The sequence below is a fragment of the Crocuta crocuta genome, unplaced genomic scaffold, assembly GCF_008692635.1.
Source record: "Crocuta crocuta isolate KB4526 unplaced genomic scaffold, BGI_CrCroc_1.0 scaffold165, whole genome shotgun sequence".
In the NCBI taxonomy this organism is placed as follows: domain Eukaryota; kingdom Metazoa; phylum Chordata; class Mammalia; order Carnivora; family Hyaenidae; genus Crocuta; species Crocuta crocuta.
In genome coordinates, this window is record NW_027530502.1 from 1,811,764 (window position 1) to 1,828,318 (window position 16,555).

General features: G+C 34.7%; 1 protein-coding gene across 2 annotated transcripts in view; it reads left to right on the plus strand.

The window, feature by feature from the left end:
• The window catches only part of RUNDC3B (RUN domain containing 3B), a 152,265-nt gene that overhangs the window by 112,783 nt on the left and 22,927 nt on the right, over positions 1–16,555 (plus strand). The window contains exons 9-10 of one of the 2 annotated variants that reach the window (XM_077766817.1): positions 8,781–8,927; positions 15,534–15,655. In XM_077766817.1, the coding sequence (XP_077622943.1) occupies positions 8,781–8,927; positions 15,534–15,655 (269 nt within the window). The remainder of the gene's footprint in view (positions 1–8,780; positions 8,928–15,533; positions 15,656–16,555) is intronic. The other variant, XM_077766818.1, reaches the window with a different exon arrangement.

Genomic DNA, 16,555 nt, shown 5'->3' on the forward strand with positions numbered 1-16,555 from the left:
TAGCAAGGTTCTGGCAGATCTGCTCTGGGAGGGGCCCTGGAGGCAGTTTGGAGAGCTCACAGGTGCAAGTTGGAGAGGGGAGTCCACAGGAGAGGACAGGATCGGAAGGCACTGTTAACAAGCTACATGGAGATCGTCTGCACTGATTCTGCAGGTGTCTGCATATCTAGGCTGGGGGATGGGGGAAGGTAGGGTAATGGTCTCCATCAGCTCTTTTGTTCTTGGGGAAGTCATATGAAGATCCCTGACCCTCCAGCACATGTTCTGCTAGTGAATAAATCTTCTCATATACCACAGCTGTTTTTCAAACTGCTGCTTCTATGCTGCTTCTCAGAGGGGGATATGCTGGCTTTTTAAGAGCAATGACTCCATTTCCTATCACTTTCAAGCTCTCCCAGACCTGAGTGCTGATTTTTAAAGTTAAGCTCTACTGATTGTAAAAACTCAAGAAGTTAAGTTCCTCTGGTTTTCAAAACCAAATGTTATGAGGATTAGTCTTCTCTTGTGGGTCTTTTGTCTAGGTTGCCTGGTGTGGGGTCTGCTCTGGTGTTGGTGTCCCTCTCTCCCATCGATGGTCTCATGGGTCAGTTTGGTTTCCAACCACATATCTGCCCTTTCTACTCTTTTCAGTATGGCCTCTTTCCTATAATTAGCTGTGAAGATTCTGTTCTGCCCGTCTTTGGGTCATTTTCTGGGTTTTTTACACTACTATGGATGTTAATTAGGTGTATCCATAGGAAATGGTAAGCCTAGGATCCTCCTACTGTGCCATCTTCCCAAGAAGTCACTTAAATATACTCTTTTTAATTCTTTAAACATTTTTAATTCTTTAAATGTTTATTTATTTGAGAGAGAAAGAGTGGGAGAGGGACAGAGGGAAAGGGAGACAGAATCCAAAGGAGGCTCCAGGCTCTGAGCTGTCAGCACAGAGTCTGATGGAGAGATTGAACTCACAAGTCGTGAGATCATGACCTGAGCTAAATTCGGATGCTTAATTTACTAAGCCACCCAGGCATCCCTCAGATACACCCTTCTTGATGGCTCATATTCATGTGACAAATTCTTGCAAACTGAAATTTAGCAAATTACTTAATGAACAACATAGAAATGGAATGCTGCTTTGAAAAGAGACTGTAAACAGTTCATTTTTACTAGATGTTTTCTTTTTAAAACATTTGAGAAACAGGAGTGCCTTTCGTGGCTCAGTCAGTTAAGCATCCAACTTTGGCTCAGGTCATGATCTCAAAGTTTGTTAGTTCTAACCGCATGTCAGGATCTTTGCTGATAGTTCAGAGCCTGAATCCTGCTTCAGATTCTGTGTCTCCCTCTCTCTCTGCCCTTCCCTGGCTCATGCTCTGTCTCTCCGTCTCAAAAATGAATAAATACTAAAAAAAATTGAGAAACAAATTTTCTCCTGAGAAGGCACAGAGGATTCGTAGTGAATTCTTCAGTGTTTATGATCAATCCATAGTCGTATTGTGTTATATTGTATTATACTTAGTTAAGAAAAATAAAGTGTTTTGGCAAATTATACACTTATGTATAGTGCAAATTACATATTTGGAAGGTAAGGAATTTTCGGGCTTTAACTAGATTCCAGAGAATAAATGGCATTCATCGAATATTTCTATCATGCCCATGAGGGCTTAATACTGAGCTGTTTTCCTTTGAAAAATAGAACAACTTACTGAACCTTAACTGGGAGCCCTCCTGTTTGGTTTCAAACTATTTCTTAGAGCTAGACTCCTGCTTCATAGAGAGATTTTGTGTTTACAAATCCATGGTATTTTGAATTTATGTATATCCATCAAAGATATGCTCACGTTAGACAGTTGAGCGTATATTCAGAGGGCTCATGAAATGCCCAATTAATAAATTAATACTGACACATATTTCAACATAGTTACACATAAAGAATCAAATTTCACATGCTATATTTTTACTAAAATTCCAAGTAAAATAATTTTATGTAAGTAAGACAAAGATCCTTTTCAAAGATCTAGAAACATTTATTTGGAAAAGTAAAATATAATAACAGGAGAGTTTAAGTTGTACTTCCTGGACTTCTCTTTGGAGAATGGTTATGAAAAAGATATAATTGGAGGTGCTTTTAGATGGTTGCTTCTTTACACATTTTAAGTATATCTACCATGGCCCACTGAATACCTTTACTTGATAGTAGTTGTAAATGTTTTTTCAATTTTCATGAAAATGTCTGTGAAATATTTTGTAGATTTAATTTAAATTTTTGGTTAAAACTGAACTTGGGCATATGTACTTAAAATAATAATAAAGCACTTCCAAAGTGCTTTACATAGATTGTTTTTTGTATACATCTGAAGTTAACATGACTCAAAATAGGAAGTTATAACTACATGAAATTTTATTCAAAACTCTAACCACCAAGAATAAACCTATAGTAGAAACACAAAAGATAAAAAGAATGAGGGCCCCTAGGTGGCTTAGTCAGTTAAGCATCTAACTCTTGATTTCCCCTCAGTTATGACCTTATGGTTCGTGAGATGGAACCCCTTGTCAGGCTCTGTGAGAAGCCTGGGATTCTCGCTCTCTTTCTCTCTCTGTCCCTCCCCTACTTGATCACATGTGTGTGCTCTCTCTCTCTCAAAATATTAAACATTTTGAAAAAATTAAAGAACGGAAACAAATCATTAAAAAATCATTAGATAATAAACGAAAACAGCAAGAGTGGAAGAGAAGGACAAAACTGCAAAATAAAGAAAAAGCAGTTAACAAAATGGCAGTAGTTAGGATTAAAATCATCAATCAAAAGATATAGAGTGAATGAATGGATTAAAAGAATAAGATCCAGTGATATGCTGTTAACAGGAGACTCATTTCAGATTTAAAGACATACATAGGCTGAAAGTGAAGGGATGGAAAAAGATACTTCATGCAAATGGTAACCAAAAGAAAGCAGGGTGTCTGTACTCAAAATAGACTTTAAATCTAAAACTTTCTCTAGAGGCAAAGAAGGTCACTATGTGATGATAAAAGGTATAGTTTAGCAGGAAGATGTGTCTGTGTGCATGCATGTGTATATATATGTGTATATATACACATATGTGCATATACATATATAAAATCTCTGGATATTAAATTGTGGAAAGAAATTTACAGAACAATCCTATTCACAGTAGCAACAAGAATAAAATACTTAGGAATAAACTTAACCAAAGAAGTGAAAGATTGACATTGAAAATTTTAAAACATTGACAAAGAGGAAATTAAGACACCAATAAATAAAAAGGATATCTTGTGTTCATGGATTGGAAGAATTAATATTATTAAAATGTACATAGCACCCAAAGTGATACAGATTCAGTGTAATTCCTATCAAAATCATTATGTCATTTTTCACACAAATAGAAAACGCAATCCTAAAATTAATATTTTAGACCCTGAATAGCCAAATCAGTTTTCAGAAAGAAGAGCACAACTAAAGACATCACATTTCTTGATTTCAAAATACATTATAAATTCTAGTAATCAAAACAGTATGGTGCTGGCATTGAAATAGACATATAGACAATTGGGACATAATAGAGAGCCCCCAAATCCATGAATCAACAAGTCAATGATCTTTGACAAGCTTACCAAGAACACACAAAAGGAACAGTGTTGGGGAAACTGAATATCCACATATTGAAGAATGAAATTGGACTCCTCTCTTACCATTTACAAAAATCATTTCAAAATAGATTTAAGATTTAAATCTAAAACCTGAAACTGTAAAACTACTAGAAGAAAACAGGGAAATAACTTTTGACATTACTCTCAGCAATACTTTCGCCTAGGATACCAAAAGCACAGGCAATAAAAGCAAAAATAGAAAAATGGATTGTATCAAACTAAAAAGATTTCTGCACAGAAGACATTTATTAGAGTAAAATGGCAGCCTACCAAATGGAAGAAAACATTTGCAACATCTGTCTAATAAGGAGTTAATATTCAAAATCTATAAGGGACTCATATAAGTCAATAGCAAAAAATCAAACTCAAAAATGGGCAAAGGACTTGACATTTCTTCAGAGAAGACATGTAGATGACTAATATAGCTATATAAAAAGATGCTTAACTTCACTACTCATCAGGGAAATGCAAATCACAGTCACAATGAAATAGCTTCTTACTTAGAATGTGTGTTACCAGATAGATGGTAGAAGATGGCTATTGGTGAAGATATGGAAAAAGGGAACCCTCATGCCCTGTTGGTAGAACTATAGATTGGTATGGTCAATTTGAAAAAGAATAAGGAGTTTCCTCACAATATTAAAAATAGAACTATCTTATGTTCAAGCAATCCCACTTCTAGGTATTTATCCAAAAAATGTAGTTAGAATCTCAAAAAGAACTGCACTTTGATGTTAATTTCAGCATTATTTACAGTAGTCAAGAGATGGAAACAACCTCCGTGTTCACTTATGGATGAATGGATAAAGAAAATGTGATATATGAAGATTCTATCTATATATACACATAAACACAATGGAATATTATTCCACCTTAAAAAAGGAAGGAAATCCTGCCATTTGCAATAACATCGATAAACTGTGAAAGCATTATGCTAAGTGAACTAAATCAGATGTGGAAAAACAAATAGTTCACTTATATGTGGAATCTAAAATAGTCAAAGCAGAGAGTAGAAAGGTTGTTAACAATTGTGGCCCTGACAGAGGGGGAAATGAGGAGATACTGGTCAAAAAGTACAAAGTTTCAGTTATACAATAAATTATGGAAATCTAATGTAAAGCAACATGACTATACTTAACAGTACTGTATTATGTACGTGAAATATTCTAAGAGAGTACATCTCAAGTGTTCTTACCACACACAAAGAAGAGGTAACTGTGAGGTGATTTCACATTGTATATCAAATCATCAAGTTGTATACTTTAGAGGTATACAATTTAAAAAACTTTTTTTAATGTTTATTTTTGAGACAGAGCATGAGTGGGGGAGGGCAGAGAGAGGGAGACACAGAATCTAAAGCAGACTCCAGGCTCCGAGCAGTCAGCACAGAGCCCGACACAGGGCTCAAACCCAAGAACCATGAGATCATGATCTGAGCTGAAGTCAGACGCTTAACTGAATGAGCTACCCAGGTGCCCCTAGATGTTCACAATTTTTAATTGCTGATTATATTTCAGTAAAGCTATGGGCCAGGGGACTGAATTATATTTTTTGTGGCAAACTTCTTGCATAATTCCTATTGAAAATCTGAAGAGAAATTAACTATCTAGCAGTTTAGGGGTAGATACCACAGGAAAGTTCTTAAAATTACTGTGGAAAATATATTACTGATATGTTAATAAATAATTTTACTTTGTTGTATTTGTTGTAGAATTGTTACCATAATGAGAGAATGTTCAGTTGTTAATGAGAGACTTATAACATAGATATAAGTGACAAGTAGCATCTATCTCATATATAATAATTTAATTGTAAGAGTAGCTTATAGGTGTTAGCATTGGTTAGAGTTTTAATTAAAGTTAAATACTAACTTTATAATATTTTACCTTTAACTGCCACTGATTTCACCACTAAGAAATAACAGTAATTGTTGAGTGACTTAATATGAACCTACTTTTAAGCTTGGCCAGTGAGAAAAATACCCTCGTTTTCCATATTAACATCAGATTACCTTTGTGTAGGTCTTGAGGTTAACTAGGTATGTTTTTCTTTCACTAAATAATAGGATTTTATTGTAAAAAAAGCACAGCCAACTCTTAAGCACCAATGGAATTCATTAGATTGATATCAGCAACTCGGATAGGAAAACTATAGAAGTAGGCTTGGAAAGAGGTATGTTGAACTACTTCAGAGTGTTGAACTACTTCAGAGGGTTGGAAAGTAGAAACATCACGTATGTCTCTTTGCTGGTACAGTTTGGTCAGGGCCCCTGCTAGAATGAATAAACTACTTTGTCTCTTTATTATCTAAATAGACTGAGTCAAGATTCAGAATTCAGGGGTGGGGTTTTCAATGTACCTTAATGGCCCCTAGTATACTGAAGTGGTGAGAGAAAGGGCCTTACACAAAGGTCCTCCAGGAACCTTTCCCTTCATAGTAGCAAGTCAAGTGCCAATATTGTTTGTCTCCATATTCCTCACGGAAGGTGGAAAACAAATGCAACATGGATGAAGCTACGCGTATCCAGTACACTGAAGTCTCTTATTTCCTGCTTCAGAGGACCAGGGAGCTTCCCTTAGAAACAATGTCATTAGGATTTCTAAACACAGAAGTCTAAAGACAATACAATAATTAATTTGTCATTAGGCTAAAATTTTCCATGGACTAATGTATAAAAACCAGTGTAAAACTTAGTTCTTTTTTTTTTTTTCATTTTATGCAGTGTAAAACTTCACTTTCCAGAAAGAATACATTCTAAGTTGGAAGTTGTTCAGTTACGTATCATTAACTAAATTTTTCCAATGTCATTTCCTCATAGATGCCTATTTGCCTTCCTTGCATTTTGCTCTAAATACTTCCTTTAAACCAATTACGACATTGATGTTCTTTTTAAGTGACATTCAATAGAGACCCTAGAAGAGAGTGACTATGTGAAGGAGAAAAATCTAATAAGCGAAGCCTAGGGGCACCTGGATGACTCAGTTGGTTAAGCATCCAACTCTTGACTCAAGTCGTGATTTCATGGTTTGTGAGTTTGATCCCTGTGTTGGGCTCCGCGCTGACAACACACTGGAACCTGCTTGACATTTTCTCTCCCTCCCTTCCCTGTTTGCATAGGCGCTTGCTTGTACCCTCTCTTTCTCAAAGTAAATAAGTAAACTTTAAAAAAAAAAGCCCAGATAATAGTAGTTTATCATAATAGATTTCTCGGGCCAGTGATCCCCTTTTTGGCTTAACATGATTTTTTTTCTGTCAGTCATGAAAATTTTCTGAACTCTTTACTGTTTTCATAAAAACCTGTGTTTAAGTACTCAAAAGTCCTTTTTAAATTTTTTATCCCTTTTCCAGTGAGATTATTGCAAATAGCCTAAACGAATCCCTTCTTGTGATACGTTCTCACAGATTTCTGCCTGTTTTACTTTTTTAGTATTCAATTTTGAGACTCTAGTATTTACATCAAATAATGTTTCTTTGTGTACATAGTGGAGTAAATATTTTTAAATGTACACAGATATCCTATAAAATCAGAAATATTCATAGTTAAGACTGTTAGAGACATATACATGGAGTTGTTCCATTTGAATCATGGTTTCCAGCTAGAGCTATTCTGCAGGATAATTTTCTTTAGTGAAGGGTTGTCTTGCCAGCACACTATTGACTCTGCCATAACAGGCAGTTGTTTGTGAACTTAGTGGCAGGCACATATTACTTCCCTGCTTCTGAGTTGATGGCTCAAGACTTTGGTACACTAAAGTCATGGACTCTTGTTACAGAATGTGGCTTGTGTAGGTTGTATTCTGAAGCCTTAGTTAGAGGTAGAATACAACCTTTGCAAACAGAATTAGGCTTTTTAAAAAAGGTTTTATTTTTAAGTAATGTCTACACCCAAAGTGGGGCTCACACTTAAAACTCCTGGATCAAGAGTCACATGCTCTACGACCTGAGCCAGCCAGGTCCCCCAGAATTATGTTTTAAACTTTTAAAAAAATGTTTTTAATGTTTTTATTTTATTTTTGAGGAGGGGAGGGGCAGAGAGAGAAGGAGACACAGAATCTGAAGCAGGCTCCAGGCTCTGAGCTGTCAGCACAGAGCCAGATGCGGGGCTCAAATTCACAGACTGTGAGATCATGACCTGAGCTGAAGTCAAATGCTTAACCGACTAAGCCACCCAGCTGCCCCTAGAATTATACTTTTAAATTATCTTTAACCACCAACTAAAATGTTGAATGAGTCTTGTGACAGTGGTTTTTGAGGTTTAAATTTAGGCAAAAAGTAGGTTCTTTTCCAAATTGTTATTAATGGTTCTACAAAACTGAGAGTAAACCATGTGCTATTATAATGGCCTCCTGTAAATGGAAATTTCCAGTAGGTTATATTGTTCAGTGTAGTTATTGATTTAATTATTTTCTTTTTTTAAATATTTATTTTGAGAGAGAGAGAGCGTGAATGAGCTGGGGGGTGGTGGGAGACGGAATCCCATGTGACTCAAACTCAGAAACCATGAGTTCATGACTTAAGCTGAAATCTTCAAGAGTGGGGCGCTCACCCAACTGAACCACCCAGGTGCCCTGATGGAATTATTTTTATAAAGATTTATTGGTGGACACTTTAATAACAAACAATTGCAGAAACCTTATGGATTTTTTATATTTTTCTGATTTAGTTTTATTTTTTATTCATTTTAAAAATGAATAAAACAAAAACACTGTTTTTTGCTTACTGAGTTAAATGGCTTTAACAGATTGTGAATTTTGAAGCTGGAAAATTATACACATGCAATCTTTTCTTTCTTATTTTAACTGGAATCTAATAATCTATAACTTTAAGATACCACCATAGTTTTTAGGAAGATGTGAAGTGCAGCTTTAGTCCTTTAGTAATCTCTTTCTGTTAAAGATTGGAAGTCTAAATTTCACACATTAGTGATTTGTTACAACCTTTGGAGAAAGTGAAAAACACATATTGTAGGAGATAGTCATATCCCCACTAGCCTTCCTATAGTTCTGTTGACAATCTGTTAATGTATTATTTTAAAAAGATGAATTTTGGGGGCCAGGTTGATACCATTAGGTTCCTCTGCCATTGCAGAACAGTGAAGACAAAAGCACTCACCGTCTTAATATTCACAGGACTGTGCTAAAGAATAATGATTTAAGATCAAGACAAGAGTTAACTGCCCACCTCACCAACCAGTGGCCTTCCCCAGGAGCTCTGGATGTCAATGCTGTTGCCTTGGATACGTTGCTTTACCGAAAACACAATAAACAGTGGTATGAGTAAGTGTAATACTTTTTTTTCCAACTAATTACAAATTTAGTTGTACCAAAACATATGGTTATCCACTTTGGTTTCTTACTTATTCTTCTTTCTGAATTCATTATTACCTTAGGGCAAAAGTAGAATTTAAGACTACTTTGGCTTGATAAAGTCAGATTAAGGCAGTAAATACGTTAATGTTTTGCAGCCAAGGCACCCTGGGGAAGTAAAATGCTAAGAAATTCTTAGGCAGAATCGTACCAGCTACCTAATTCTCCTTTAATCTTCAGCCAGTCCTTCAGTTAAGTCTATGGGCTCATATTTAATGAGCCATCTATTTTTGAATTTTAGCTTTGGTATTTGTATTTGCCTTAGGAATAATTTTCCTGCCAGTGAGAAAAAATCCCATCTCCTGAAAGAATGGAAAGATACTTACTTGTTCTTGGTGGGTCTGAATGAGTTTTGCTTATTTTCAATAAATCTAATTTTTGGAGGCTATAGAAGATATAATCACCCCACCTATGGGCCACAAGATTTACCTATTTTTTTTATCCCACGTACAGGACTATTTCATTAAGTCAGAGTGTCACATTGTTGAGAAATCTGCCAAATCTTAGGCTGTATTCCTTGAGGGTTTCTTCATTTTGGAACTTAAAATCTGTATTACCTTCTTTTGGCTTTTAGACACATTGCCCATTTTGATAACTTTTTCAGTATCTTTATTTTCCTGTCTTCAGCTAATTTTCTAATTATTTCCCTGTTGTCCCTCCATCCCTTTCTTTTCTCTTTCCTCCTTCCCCCCACTTTTTTCTCTTTCCTCTCTTCTCCCCTCCATGCCTGCCTCCTCCCTCCCTCGCTCCCTCTCTCTCTCTCTCTTTCTTTCTTTCTCTCTCTCTCTCTTCTCTCTCCTCTCTTTCCTCTCTCTTCGCTCTCTTCTCTCTCTCTCCCCACTCTTCTTTTAGAGTTTTTCTTGTATTTAAGCTTCACTGGTAGAGCTACAGACTTCCATTTGTATGTCTTAGGGTGCTTTTCCCTAGGTAGGTAGTAGCTAGACTTTTCTACAGGGATTGTTTTAGCATAGACATAATTTCTACCTGTTTACTATCTGATTTTTTTCATTTATCAAAGGGAGTGCTCAAAATAAATTTGACCTTCTATTGCCTTTTTTGCTGTTGGTTTCACTGATTGCTGAAGATAAGGAAGAGTGAGCAGATTGTTTACGGAGTAAATCAGTAGAATTCTTTTCATTATCTACTAACCCATGCTGCTTAGTATGATTCACAGTGTAGACTGAGGCTTTCATGGATTGGGATCTACTTGCCTTATATACCCCTCTGAAAGTTTTGAATAACTAGAGTGTATCTTCTTATGCTTGTATATAATTTTATTTTCCTATGATGTATGGAAGTAATAAAAATATTAGTTTATTTGTATTTCTGACATATGATAGGAAAACTGAATCTATTTCAATACTTGGTTCACTTATCTCTATATAACATACAAGATACTCCTCTACTTCTATAACTATAAAAATATTATAACATTAGCTCTTCATAATATGCTTTTTTACTGCGATATCCACATTGTTATTTTAGATAGTAGAAGGTAAAATATTTTAGCCAAAAAAGATGAGTTTGTAGCCCTGGCTACCTGTAGAGCTATCTATTGAGGAAGCAGTGAGTCTAAATGGGAGAATTACTTTTAGTTTACCTTTGCATGTGGTAATAATAGCTAGCTTTTACAGAGTATTATGGCAGCAGCAAAAGTAATTGGAGTATCAGGAAACTTGTTTGGTATGGATGCAGATTTTATATTCCTTGACTCAGCTACTCCATTAGTTCCTTCTCCGTATCATCCTTTAATCTGGCTTTATTGTAGATGTTGTTATTGCCTTTAGATGGCCCTATTACCAAACTACTATTCCTGAACAAAATGTATGCAGCTAGGGTATAGTATGGAGATCATTGTACCTAGAGTTTAAGGTCAGGATTTAAAAGTAATCTCTGCTACACTACTTGCTGTGTAACAACACTAAGCAACACCTCCTCTTACCTTCTGCACATGTAATACTGGGTGACGCTAATGCCTGTTCAAATGAGTAATAAGTTGCTTGGCACCTAACACTTCTCAGGAAATCTTTATTTATACTCTGTATAATCTCTTTTTGTTTATGGTCTCAAATAACCTTGTATCTTCTGTGTTTGGAGAATGTACACCCACCCACTGTCCCAAGCTCTCCTTTCTTAGAGAGTTTGTAAAACCTATGTAAAATTAAAATGACCAGCAAATCCCAAGTTGTTCTAAAGAAATATTTTTTTTAATGCAACTTTTTAATGTAAGAATGGAGACTTTGGATTCCGAGACTAGAGTGGTGCTGTGTAAAGCATGTTTGAAATATCATAGCTTTTCTCAGGATCTAGTTTTTGCTCTTCTCAAATTTGTAATATAAGCTAATGCTCGTGAACTAACCTCATCATTAATTCCTCTTAATTTGATCAATATCATAAGTAGTTTAACAAATATTTTGAGAACCTACAAATTATTATCAAAGTGTCCAGAATGTCTTAATAAGGAACATTGGTGCTTTTGATAATTTGAAGAAAGAAATTGACCTTGTAAGTAGTCATTATATGTATAATTATAATGTCCTGCTAAGAAAATAGGATGCCTGTATTTTTCTAGGAGATCTACTGAATTAGCTTTGATAAGACTGAGAATGTGCTGTTTGACTTGATCAATTTCTTGGTCTTGGTGACATTTCTTAAAATGAGTCATTGGGTAACTTGGCTATGTTGTCATCTCCTCATGGAAGAATCCTTTTCACAGTAGAAGATCTTACATTTATTTTCATTTACTGTGCTGTTTATGAAAACCTAGAAGTATCATTTCCATTTTTTCTTGATTATTTAGACCTGGCAATATTAACATTAGTCATTAATATTAATTTAATTTAATATTTAGTTATAAATATTATCTTTTCCTTTATTTCAAACATTAGGGATATAATGTTAAAAATGTTTAAAGCATTATAGGCTGATTGTAAAAATTCAACAATAAATATGTGAGCACATTCCCTTAACACACACCTAGAGCACTTGATTACTTTTTTATTTCCAATAAGTTTCTGTTTTAATGTTAAGTCTAGGTCACATGAACTTATTAGATACTGGTTATATAATCTTATATATTATATAATCTTAGATTATTGCCTAACTCACTCATTTCCATCCCTAAAGATCAGATTCATTGTCATCATATTTTTATTTTCTACTTAAGCTTTTTTGTCTTCTAAATTTATCATTATTTTCAATTAGGCTATCAAAACTATTGAGAATTATGAGCTTTTAGATGCCCTTCATGATCTACTATTTAGGCTAATGTTTTTGAATGTCTTCTGATAAGTAGTCAGATAAGTAGATAAGTGTAAGACTTCAAATGTCCTATAGGGTCATCTTCTCATGTGAATCTCTCCAGTATTTTTGGAGTAAGATTCCCTAAAACATTGAGACTGCAAAAATCCTTTACAGCTTGTAGATTTTGCATTGACCAGCTGGCATATGACCTCTCCTTTCAGGCTCCCTTGCATCCTTCCGTTAATTTTAGTAGATTAAAGTGTATCAGTATTCTGCTATAGGAAATATTTGCTTTGTTCCTTAAACACATTTCTGTGAAAATCAAACCAAGAATAAAAAGATCAGCCTGTCTTTGGCTCCATGCACTTTTATGTGCCTCTATGAATATAGTATGCATATCTTTGTTTTTATTTTCTACATGTGGCTAGTGTCTTCTTCTGAGCCTAAAACTCCCTTGCCCAATGACTGCCAGATAGTGTAAATTATTACTGACCTCAGAACATCTCTTGGACAAACAGGTGATATATATTATCAATATCATTACTTCTGATTGTTGATATGAAGTAAATTTATTAATAAGTGAATTTAGGCCTATTCAGTTTCCTTTTAATTTACCGTTATTTGGTGTTCAAATTCTTTATGTAGAAGTTTGTATTTGAGTGATTTAAAATTTTAAATAATTAGATATTGAATGCAGTGGGTTTTGTTATGTCCCAGATACTTATGACATATGACATGATTCCCGTCTTACTGTCTGGGGTTCTTATTTGATTAAGTAAGCTGTTGCTAGTTGAAAAATTCCATTCTGGGAAGTAGGATTAGACTGTTGATTGGCTTGATGCGTCTGGTGGGTTACATTTCAGTCTTATTGTATGACATTAATGAGTCTAGAATTCTAAAATAGGACGTAGTGGTGACCTTTTCAAGACAGAACTTCCATAGACAGCTTACTCCATGACAGCACGTTTGGCAGTGGAGCTGCCGGCTGCATGGGAACTCAGGTAAGGATGTGGAAAACCCTTTTTTGTCATTACTGCAAATAGCTCAACTAGATTTCTCCCAAGTGGTAGGTCTTTAACCAGTTTCATGCAAGGAAGATACTACATGATACTGTTCTTAATATCTTTTGATTCTGCTGCCTAATTTTGGCTTGGAATTTTTATTACTGCTTCAGAAATCATTGTCTACCAAATTCTATTTCTATATTCATTGACATTTGGTTAAGTGAGGCCTATAAATTGAAAGATTGCTTACTAAGTGTAACAAATTAGAGGATAGAAAGTTTCAATAATCACTTTGGATTTGGAAGTATGAGATCTAAAAGCAACTTAAATAGCAGAACGCTCATTTTGTGTTGTTTTTAACCAGAGGCTGCTTTTACGGGCCTTTATAGGCTTTCCTCCCCTCAAGTAGTGACAGTACTTAATTTCTGTAAATGTGTGCTGTTAGGCTCTCAGTCCTTATAATTTTCAAATGAATTTTATGTCTGTTTTGCTACTAGGTATTTCATTGTTTGCAAATATTTTTATAATTTTTTAAATTTCATAATATTAACAATCAAGTTTCTTATGATGAAAGATCAGTGTCAGAAACTTAAAGCCATATAGTTTAAAGACAGGCCTTCTACCTCTCAGGCACAGAAAAATAATTTGGGAAAGAAACTTATTTATTAGATTCCTGTGTTCCTGCTTTCTTGTATAGCTAAAGAAATAAAATGTTAATCAAAGTCAAGTGAAATTTTCAGTGATGATTACATACAGTAATGATGGTCAAGCTCTTCAAACAAAGCTGTTGGAAACCTAAGAAGGGTTTCTAATAAAAAGAAAAACCTTTTTTTTTTTTCTTTCTGTACTGGAACAGGAGATGGCATAGACGTTAATGGGACAGAATTAGAGCCACACTACCAGGTTCAAATCTAATCTCTTTGTGCCCTGGTTCATTGTGCTATAAAATGAGAATAGTAATAATTCCAACCTCTTAGAGTACTTGTGAGGATTAAATTTAATAATATATATAAACATTTAGGGACAATACCTAACATTTGGTAAGCATTATGTAAATATTGGATATCCTTCTTTATTACACATTATATAGCTCATATATGTTTTATCTATTATAATTATCGGATGTTTCCTACAATAGATTCTACTTTAAATAAATTTGTAAATTTACTCTTATGTGTCTGGGTAGAGAATAGCTCTGGAATAGATCATTTAGATTATATATATACTCTCCTGTAATGTTATCACAGAATATATGACATTTCTAGGAAATTAGTTAGGGTCTGGGTACCTTGGGAAATAGATTTTAAACCTGAAAAACATTCTTTTTCCTGGATCATATATATTTGGAAATAATAATGAATCCTATTTTCTTACTTAAAATGGCAATAACACCAAAACTGCATAAGTCTTTGAGTTGTTTTTATCCTGAAAAAACAAATATGAGGAAAGTTTTATAATAAACCTTATTAAGTTCCCATTTATAATTGAATTTTTCCTGTGTTACAATTCATCTCTCATAATTTGTTTAATGGAAATTGAGTTCACAATAGCAAATACATGAGGGAAGGAAATTAATTATTTTGATAGTATATTAACATAAACACCTATTTTATTATCGAAGATTTTTAAACTTCTAAATTAGAGGAGTTTGTAATGGTAATTTATAATTACTCTTATGTAAAAATATCTGTAAAAATATCAAGACATTGGTGAGTTTTGAAATGCATGAAAGATACTACATCATTATTAAGTTATATCATTTTGGTTTCTGCATTAAGAATAATCTGTAGATTTTCTACTCCTTTGAAAATTGACAATAACCAGGAGTGCCTGGATGGCTCAATGGTTAAGTATCTGACCCTTGATCTCAGCTCAGGTCTTGAGCTCAGAGTTGTGAGTTCAAGACCCACACTGGGCTCCACCTTGGGTATAAAGTCTACTTGAAAAGAAAAAAAATGATACTAACCAGAAAGTCCCCATTTTCTACCCAGCTAGATAATCAGAAATTTGTGTAAGGGTTTAAATTAGTCTGACAAATTGTTTTTCTTTTTCTTTTTTTTTTAGTGGATCAAACCCAGAGACCTCCAAAGAGGGTAGAGGGAAAGTATAATGGAGATCATATTGCAGCTCCAATAGAGACAGTTGAGGGGGAAGATGAGGGAAAAATAAACCAAAAATTCAATAAATTAAAGAAAACCATTAAAGAATATCTCTAGGAATTCTTTTTTGTGAGAAGAAATCCAAGTAGTATTTCACTCTTGTTTTGCAGAAAAAGTTATCAAAGTCTTGACCAGTTATCAGCTGAAGTTAGCCTTTCTCAGACTTCACTGGATCCAGGTCAGTCACAAGAAGGAGATGGAAAACAAGACACATTAAATTTAATCAGTGAAGGTAAGAAAAGCAAAATTTATTTGGAAATCAGTTTTTCCTGCACTATGTATGCTTTGGTTGCAGAATGCTGAACAGTAGTGGTATTTCTGTTAGGAATGAAAGTGCCATTATGATTTTAAAAGGGCTGGTTTTGTTTTTTTGTTTGTTTGTTTGATTTATTCTCATATGTTTGTGGCTAATATTCTCAGAAGATTGTAGTTTTTCCTTTTATTTCCTCACTTCCTGTGCTGCTTTTTTAAAAACACATGCTGATTTGGCTTTTGTGTCTCTCCAACTTATTAAAATGACTTTTATCCAGGTGGTCAGCCACTGCCATATTGCAGTTCAAAAGTCAGTTCTCTGTCTTCATCCTTTTAAACTTTTCAGCAGCTTTTGATACAACTGACCACTTCCTCATTCTCAAGTCACTTTTGGCTCCTCATTTATTAAGTATTCCAAAAGCCTTGGAGAATAATCATACAAGTTTAATTTTTTCCTGTTACTGCTTTCAGCTGTGCTCTAACAACCCCTCTTTCCCGCATGTTGCATTTGCCTGGACAACATCTTGGGTCAATTCCAAAACTTTTTAGGCCATTTTCAGTTACCACATTTTCTAAGACTCAGCTTACGTATTTTTAAGCTTCAGTGGCTTAGTTGATTGCAAGTGTGACTGTAGCACTTTGGGTTGGACAAGTGGTGCTGGTGTGATATGGTGCTCACATCTTTTATCTCTGTGACCCAGTTCTCCTTCCTCCAGTGTGTGTGAGGTGAGGGCTAGGGAAAGAGTTCCTTACTGCAGGGGAACCTGCACTCCTCTGTGTCTCCAGTTTCTTCCCTGTCTTCTTTACTGCAGTAAATGGCACCACCATATGCATTACTAGATTCTACCACCCTTTCCAACTCCAAGTCAGTTTATCAGTA